This window comes from Limulus polyphemus, unplaced genomic scaffold, assembly GCF_000517525.1.
Source record: "Limulus polyphemus unplaced genomic scaffold, Limulus_polyphemus-2.1.2 Scaffold1654, whole genome shotgun sequence".
NCBI classification, from domain to species: Eukaryota; Metazoa; Arthropoda; class Merostomata; order Xiphosura; family Limulidae; genus Limulus; species Limulus polyphemus.
Genome location: NW_013667264.1, coordinates 14,828 through 24,044, shown reverse-complemented (window position 1 = coordinate 24,044; position 9,217 = coordinate 14,828). Strand labels below are relative to the sequence as shown.

General features: G+C 30.8%; 1 protein-coding gene across 1 annotated transcript in view; it reads right to left on the bottom strand.

The window, feature by feature from the left end:
• Window positions 1-9,217, bottom strand: part of LOC106464438 (protein KIAA0100-like) — a gene marked incomplete at its 5' end in the record, with an annotated part of 41,726 nt that overhangs the window by 18,205 nt on the left and 14,304 nt on the right. The window contains 8 exons of the mRNA XM_013924580.2: window positions 592-741; window positions 1,476-1,658; window positions 3,802-3,850; window positions 4,555-4,610; window positions 5,268-5,364; window positions 6,964-7,211; window positions 8,027-8,173; window positions 8,457-8,553. Coding sequence (XP_013780034.1) covers window positions 592-741; window positions 1,476-1,658; window positions 3,802-3,850; window positions 4,555-4,610; window positions 5,268-5,364; window positions 6,964-7,211; window positions 8,027-8,173; window positions 8,457-8,553 — 1,027 coding nt within the window. The remainder of the gene's footprint in view (window positions 1-591; window positions 742-1,475; window positions 1,659-3,801; window positions 3,851-4,554; window positions 4,611-5,267; window positions 5,365-6,963; window positions 7,212-8,026; window positions 8,174-8,456; window positions 8,554-9,217) is intronic.

Here is a 9,217-nt window from a genome sequence, read left to right as displayed (position 1 = left end):
CATATTACCTTTAATCCTACAGACCAAAACTAAACATATTACCTTTAATCCTACAGATCAAAACTAAACATATTACCTTTAATCCTACAGATAAAAACTAAACATATGTGAAGAGAATTATATGGGAAAATCATTAATCTATGAGCATAATAAACATATATATTTCAACTCCATTTCATAATTAAGCATGTTACTGAAGAAGGTAATGTTGCTGTAATAGTAACAGATGAGTATGGGGGGAGAAACAAGTTAGTTTTCCAAAGGAAAAATTATTAGCAACAAACATGAATTACTCAAAGCAAATTTAGTGTACAGTTTGTTACTTATGATTAATGTTCAAAAAAAGACTTATTTACTTATTCATGATTTCTACGTGGTCTACAAAACACAAGTTTATCTATGAGAAAACATTAGGTGTTGTTCCTTATGCAGCTCTATTTAAGATATTAATAGAAGACGATGCCAAAAACCTTCTGCAAATATGAAAATGGCTAATAGAATCTTCTAAAAAAACTTGGTGAATCTTGTGATTTTATGTTCTTGGCATTGTTTATTAAAAAATCTATTTGCCTGAACTAATGCTATACGTACTTCTTCAGTAAATACCACAGAATTGGCCTCAGCCTCAGCTATCAGTTTCTGTAACATAGAGGCAGCATGTCCAGACTGTAGTCGGGTCATTGGGCTGGGAGTGGCAGCTTGAGAAATGGAAGATGATCCAGCTATCATGTTTTTCGATTTCTGTGGGAAAAGAAATTGTATTCAATTACTAGAAGTTTGATCTAGAGAACATATTTATGTGATAAAAAACAACAAATACCAAATTCTGGCTAGTGACTGTTACTTAGGAAAACAAACAAACAAAAAGGACCTGAAAAGTTAGGGCATAACATAATGAACAATCACAATTGTTACTTTTAAGAATAAAGAGACCGAAAACATATGTATTTTCCATTAAAAAAACAAATTAATACATTTATTTTTGGAGCAATATAATATTGCTTAAAAAATACACTGTAAAATTAATTCATTCTCAAGCTAAAACAGTTCCTCATTATTACACAATATTTATAAAGTTGGTTCTTTAATAACATGAAGACACTGATACTTAATATCATAAGTAATAATTATCATACTTACAAGCTAAATATGATCCCCAATTCGTAGATGACTTAACCTTAACCAAAGGTAATACCAAAATACGATATTTTAAAAGTAATTATAACCTGCTGATATAAAAAATTTTCCTGAGGAAAATGTGAAGAAAGAATTATTAAAGACTGCTCAAATACAACATATATAGAAATTTAAAGCACATGGACACTAAGCAAGACTACTGAGAAAGAGCTAGTAAAAAAGAAAATTGCTCTTTTTGTTTTAACACAATTAAAGATTTTTTTGAGATTTCTTCTAAATAAAGAATGAGATATTTTTGAAAAATTAAAATACTTAAATTAGTACGAACATTTTCTTACCACTGGAGTTGCCTGTGACTCGAGTTTGAAGCATTTCAGTGCCTCAGTTGAAAGATTTCTTTTCAGAAGAGTTGCTTTGATGTACGAGTCAAATAGAAAGAACACCACGTCACGATTATGCTTGGTCCATGCTCCTTTTAAACCATGAACTACAAGGCGATGTGTTGGTGTGTCTTCCATATCCTGGTAGTGAAAAGAATATAGGTTCCCTGCTACCATGTTCTAGTTACGATAATATTTACAAATCTCGACATAATTATGATCAGATTGACAATGGGTGTATTTGTCTAGGATGACATTAATACAAGGACATCTTTATGAAGTTAAGGTAGTTCACCAGAAATTCCTCCGATTATTGTTCTGTTTAAAGATCATCTAAAGAACATTTTTCATCTAAAACTAGGATAACGATTACATAAGTGTATCTCCCACATCCTTTATGAAGACAAAAGAGAAAAGTTTTTGTGAGGAGAGGAAATCCACAATGTACTTTAAATAGGTAATACACTCATAAGCTGTCCCTCTGGATTTTATTTATCTCTCATATTTGTGTTATAAGATGAACCAATATACAAGTTACAAGTGAATTATTATTAAAATATCCTTGCATTCAATACCACCCTGAAAGTGAATAATATTACATCATTCATGCTCAGCAAGGTTCTGATTTAAGCAAAAAATGACTTCCATTCTTTTTTTTCTCTGTGTAAAAAAACATTTCATTATTAATGACCCAACAAGCAAAAAAGGGTCAAGGGTCACAGTTTCCTTCAATTACTATATTTCAACAAACTTTAATTGAAAATGGTTCCCACCATTTTTACAATAATTCACCAGTGCATCACAAACTTTAAATGAAAATAGCTTCCAATAATTGAAAAGGATAAAGTATCATGTTAAAACTAAGTTTTATCAGAAAACCTTCAGCATAAAATAGTAGGAACAGAATCATTAACTAATCACACATTAAACCAACGAATTTAATAGTATCACACACCTCTCATCCTAATATGTCTTCAGGTGGATTAAATTTATGCTAACAATGTTCAAGAAAAGGAAAGAAATGCCAATGAATTAAACCCATTGACACGGTATCTTATATGAAACAATAAACTAACATTATTATTATAATTTTAAAGTAGAAAAAAGTTGGAATTCAGATTAAAGATAAAACTGATGCTTACTGAATTAATCAAGCATTATTTTCACAATATTCAAAGTGATTTTATTTGCTTGTTTGTTTTAGAGAAAAGCCATATTGGGCTATTTGCTGTTTCCACTGCAAAGAGTTAAACCCCAGATTTTAGGGTTGTAAGTCCGTGGACATACCACTGTCCCACCAGGGGATTCCAAGTTAGTCATAGGCTAAAGAGGTTCTTCCAAATTAGAAAAAAACAAACTAAGAAACAACTGATCATGGCAACAATGCCTTCCTGAAAAACAGATGTTTGAAAAAGTTTGATCATTTACATAGTGCTGTAGTAATAATAATAAAAGACATTCTATAATAACAAAATTATTGTAAAAAACAGCTCCAAACAATTTTGATTCATGATTACAAATATAGGAAAATTATCTTCAGCTCATAAGTTAATATTTAACATATGTTTAAATAACCATAAGAAATACAAAAACATATAAAATAAACATTTCTATGTGTGGTAAACTCAACATTTCAACTTCATTTACAAATTAACTATCAATTTATCAGGAGGTTCCTATTCAAATGCTTTACAAACTTCCAATGAAGAGAAACCCAATACATTTATAATGTTAAAAACTGTCCTCTATTTGTTCATACAAGGTGTTGTTGAACAAGAAATGTGAATTCTCAGTGGTAAGATCCAGCATGGTCTTAATTTGATTTTTGACCCATTCTTTCCACTATAGGCACACCTAGTTACAAACTTGCTAAATTCCTTGTACCTATACTTCAGCCACTCACTACTAATGAATATACTATCCCAGATTCCTTTCACTTTGAACGTGAACTAAGTCAACTACCCCCCTCAGATAATCTCTTCATGGCGAGCTTTGATGTTACCTCCCTCTTTACATATATTCCCTTAAATGAAACTATTAACATATGCATATCTGAGCTTTCACGTAATAACTAACATTCCTCTAAATGGCTTTTCTTTTACTAATGAAAAATATGATTTACTGTCATATTATAACCACCCCCCCATGGCTGAAATGGCGATCATGTTTGGTGATGGGATTCAAACTCGTAACTCACAAATTGCGAGTTGAGTGCCCTAATCACCAGGCCATGCCAGAACTTACTCTAAAGTAATAAGCCTTCATATACAGACTATCTACTCACCTGTTCTGTTAACAGATCTTTGATAGAAGCTTCTCTCCCATAGGAAACCCTTAGATTGAAATAGATATACAGTTTAAAACTAATAAATGGTATTTAAAATGGTTCACATTACAGCTTAAAAATATCTATTTTAAGTAAATAGCTTTATACTAACAAACGTTATATATTCAAAATAGTTTAGTTTGTTTTTTTGGTTTTGTTTGTAATTAAGCACAAAGCTACACAATGGGCTATCTGTGCTCTGCCCACCACAGGTATCGAAACCTGGATTCTAGCGTTGTAAGTCCGCAGACATACCGCTGTGCCAATGGGGATCAAATAGTTTAAGTAAAAAAGCAGTTCATGTAAAAAGCTTTGTAGTAATAAACATTTAATAAAAGCAGTTTAATAAAAAAGCTATTAACCTAAATAGATTTGTAGTAATAAACAAGATTTATTAAGAATAGTTTAAGTAATGGTTTCTTCGATCTAATGAGAATTGCAAATCCTACATAATCAAAACAACTGGAGAGACTTTTCTAGTGGTTAACATCATTATCTTAAGATAATAAGATTTTAAATTTAAAACAAAGAATGTATTTGCTCTTTAATGCATGCAATCTTTCAGTGAATAAGTACTGAAAAACAAAGTTTCAAAGTTTAAAAGTTGTTTGTAGACGGAAAATATTTAACATCATAACCAATTCTTTTCAAAGAACAGGAATTTATCACAAATCCAAAATTTAATATTTCATACAAACGTTAATAACTAACCTTGTCACGCTCAGGAAATAATTCCTGTCCACAGGTCCTCTGAATGATTTGTTTGCCTACAGAACATAAAGATATATTTCATCCTTAGCCCATTAACTGCTGATGATGGATATTTCCATCACTGAAGTTCAATGGCTCAGCTGCGAATGACGGAAATATCCGTCAGTCACACACACATATATAACTATAACTCTATGCGAATGATGAAAATTGCCATTTTATTGTGATTGATGGCAACTCAGTTTTATTTGTGAGTCAGAAAACGGCAACTGAGCTGCTCCTGCCGCAGTTAATCAAAAAAAAAACAGCTAATTCAGATATTATTTACATATCCATTAAAAGTAACAGAATAATTTCATCAAATTATTGCAGAAGCATCTGTACAAAACAAATTAGAATAGTAAGGAAAGAAAACTGAGAAAAATTAACTATATTATAAGAAAGTTGTTAATTAATGTATTAAAATACTAAAAAGTAAAATAGGATATAAAATACTGGCTACTGAGATATAATGATTAAAAAAAACGTTTGATGTAAATATTTAAGATTTTCCTTTTTAAGTCATAATTAACATGGGCAAAGTTTTCTAGTAAAATTAGGAACAAAAATTTCAAAAGAAAGAAAAGTGAGTGAAAATTTCCAACTGTAATACATAACTTTTTCATGTAACTTTTAGAATAACAAGTATAAAGTTTTCATTAACATCAGCTTACATCAATTTCTTGATCATCCATTGAGCCATGATACAGCCAGATTTCACTATCTCGTAGTTCACAATTCATGTAGGCTATTCTCCAGTCAGCTCGTGTCCTTAAACATAAGATAATGACAGAGTGCTTACCTTACTTATGACCAATTTCATTCTTGTATAGGTTTTAGTTTTTGTGTGAATTATGTACGATTAGTTTCACTAATTGTATTGTTATTTTAACGTTTTGTTCTAGTTTAGTTTTTGATCATAAGTTCTCGATAATAATCCCCCAGACACACACTTTCTTATATATTCTGCATTTATATTTAATTAACCTCTACTACACATATTTACCTCATAATCAAACTAACAAGGAAAACAAGCTCAAGGGGAGACTGGAAATTTGCATATCATTGGACTTGAGAAAAGAAAATGACAGGTCTTTGGAAGAACACAAACAGCACAAACTATGAAAAAGCTAGAAGAAGCAAGTGGAGAAGACTGGAGTACATACAACAGTGAGAACAAACTTGTGGTCTTTATTAGAAAAATACTAACAAATAGAAGAATCAAGGCTAAAGAGATACAGATTAAATGCTATCAGGAAAGATGGTAGGAACTTTTTTTTAAAGAGAATCTTTTATTTGTAAATACAAAAAAAAAGAAGATAATACTGAGAAAGTCAGGTTGAGAGAAACTAAAAAAAAAAGACAAAAACCAGTAAAGTTCAACAACCCAGAAAATAAAAAGAAAAGAATAAAAAAAAGATGTGTTTTAAACAGATAAACCTAAGAAATGTATGTTGATTAGTGTTGGCTAGTTTCAGTGGTGCCCTCAGGAAGGGTCATGAGGGGGCATTTGCCCACCTTACATTTCACAAAATTGCATTATGATGTTAACATAACATTGTAGTTAAAGTAAATATTTTTAGTAATTTTTATTAAAATTGTAAGTTTGTGTTTATGTTTAATCACACATAACATTATTCTTTTAGTCTGTTTGTTAAGCATAAGGCTACACAATGAGCTATCTGTGCTCTGCCCACCATGAGCATTGAAACCACCACCATGACATACCACCATGCCATTGGGGGCCTTTTAGTCTGTTGAGTTGCACTGTAAAAGCTGATCCCCTACATACATGTTTTGCACCCCCTTGAAAATATTTCTGTGAGCACCCATGGCTAGTTTTTTTTTAAAAGTGGATAACATTATTCTTTTAGTTTGTTTGTTTGTTAAGCACAAAGCTACACAATGGGCTGTCTGTGCTCTGCCCACCACAAATATCAAAAATCGGTTTCTAGCATTGTAAGTCTGCAGACATGCCACTGTGATACTGAGGGGTGCTTTATTAACAATAAAATTATCAGTTTATGAAAGGAGATTAACTGGGGGTGGGTCATTTACTTCACATATTTGAATATGTATTTGTGCTGATTCCTTGAACTGGAAACAATTCTGGGGATAGTGCTACTAATACAATACTCTAAGTTCCTTTTCACCGTCAGCTTTCAAAACACATTTTTAGTTCAATAAGAAAGTTTATTTTTAATACCATTTTAACATCTTAATAAATTTTAATTTTTCAAGAAACTGATATAACTACAATTTTCTAAAGTTTTAAAGGATGTGAAATACATTCTACATCTAATCCAAAATCCACTATATTACATATTATCAAAGCATAAATATACACGGAATAGTGAAATAGATACCAACCTGTGTTTAAGGCCATCCACCAGGGGTGTAAGTGCTAGTGTGTGTTCAGAACTTAGTGACAAACGACCACCAAGAAGTTCAAAGCCTCTCTGCTTTGTGAAGGACATCCAATAACAAACCTGGAACTTGTGAAAGTTGACAGACAAGCGAATGTTCCGATAATGACGGCTCAGAGGTACTTTTCTGGGTTTAATATTATTGAACAATATTCCTCGGCGGGTCAGTTTTGGAACACCTGAAAGAATCACCTTCAAGAGAAGAAAGTAATTTGAATCTAAGAACCTGCTATGTGCAAAAAGTCTGGGAAAAATATAAAAATGTTAAAAGTTTAAATATAGCACACTATAAACTGAAAAAAACAAAAACAGAAGGCATAGAAATAGTTTAATAGAGAAAAAGATACAAGTTAGATAAAACAAGGCTTTGAAGACATATTGAAATGATAATATTCAGAGGTAATGCTCAATTGTAAAATAAAAAATGTTTTTTTTTCAACATTTAAAAGTCATCTTAAAAATTATATAAAATAGTTAAGGTATAAATTAAAAACCAACTGAATCTAATTTGATGTTACTATGACTTATCAGTATGTTTGTTTGTTTGTTTTAGAGCAAAGCCACATCGGGTTATCTGCTGTGTCCACCACAAGGAATCAAATCTAGGATTTTAGTATTGTAAGTCCGTAAACTTACTGATGTCCCCCCGGGGGAATTCTCAGTATATGGAAACAATTTTAATTTAAAAAAAGTTTTGGGTATAATTTTAACAAATACTATCCTATTAAAACCAATTAATTAATTCAGAAGAATGGTTTTCAAAATTATTATGAGAGTTTTAAAACCAAGTATTAAATACAGAAAGTAGTTAAGACCTTTTCACATATGACAGTTAGACAGATTAATAATTATCAATTCATAAAGAAAAATAAAATTTATGAAACAGCAAGTATAAAGTTATGTAATGAGTGAATGAGTTCTAAATATTATTCAAATGTACTTAAGAAAAACTAAATAGTTTACCTTTAAATAAATAGTTATTAAAAGTACTGAAAAAAAAAAGTTACCTTGAGGTTTTCTAACCAACGAAGTGTGCTGCTGTACAGTAACATTGTCGGAATATCGGAAGAAGTTTCCAAAGCTACAGGCTTTGTTTCTATTGAAAGTGACATATTCAACTGTTGCGAGCGAAAAGCTCGGTACGAGTCATGAACCTGCAGGTACAATCAGGGACTTTACAACAGAGAAAATATGCAGCTAATTTTAACAAACGAATAACTGGAAAAAAGTTGATATCTATTTTGTTTTAACAACTTATATTACAGAACGAAGAATGGTTTAAATGGTTCTCATCTAATGTATTCAAGTATCTATAAAATGCCAGAAAAATCTTGTATCTACTAGTTAAGTCACTTGTCTGGCAATGAAGTAATCTGATATTTCAAAATAAAAATGTCATACCAAAGTTAGAAGGCATATTTGAAGTTTAGAACCTACCTGGTTACTAGAGTATTCTGGAATTTTATCAGGAGCACAGGGCATCACCACATGATGATCATTAGGATTAGCCAAACACATCCAGTCCAACTTCAAACTAAATATAAAATATAACTTCAAATAAAAAAGTTAATATTATCAAAGATCTGAGTTTAAGAACACTATAATAACTCACTTTTCTGTTACTGTTATTCTTTTTCTACTAATACTGGCTGTAGGAATAAAACATATACACTTTCTTAAAAATATCTTTTATTATGTTACCTACCAATTATCCAGTGTTTATGTATTAGTAAATAAAGTATACTCTAACAGCAACTTTTACAGTTCTGATTTTAATAATTACAAAGTTTCTACACATAGTACTGAGTGATCATTAGATAAGTTATATTCAAAAAGGCAGGTGAATTCCACAGAACAATACAGAATATAATATTAATAACAAAACTGTTTGTTCAAGAATATTTCACTTAAAAATTTATATCATGTGAGTATAATACTGAACACTGCTTATTCAGGAACGTTTCTTCTAGCATCTCATTACCTATATGAAAAATTCTACACATAATAATTACCAAATAAATCCACTACTCGTTAAAATGTTTCTTCCACTATCTTATATAAAATCATTTAACAACTTCTAATTATTGGCTGATGCTGACCAGCTTTGAGGCATTCCGTTATAAGTTTGTTTGTTTTTTGAATTTTGCACAAAGCTATACGAGGGCTATCTGCACTAGCCATCCCTAATTTAGCAGTGT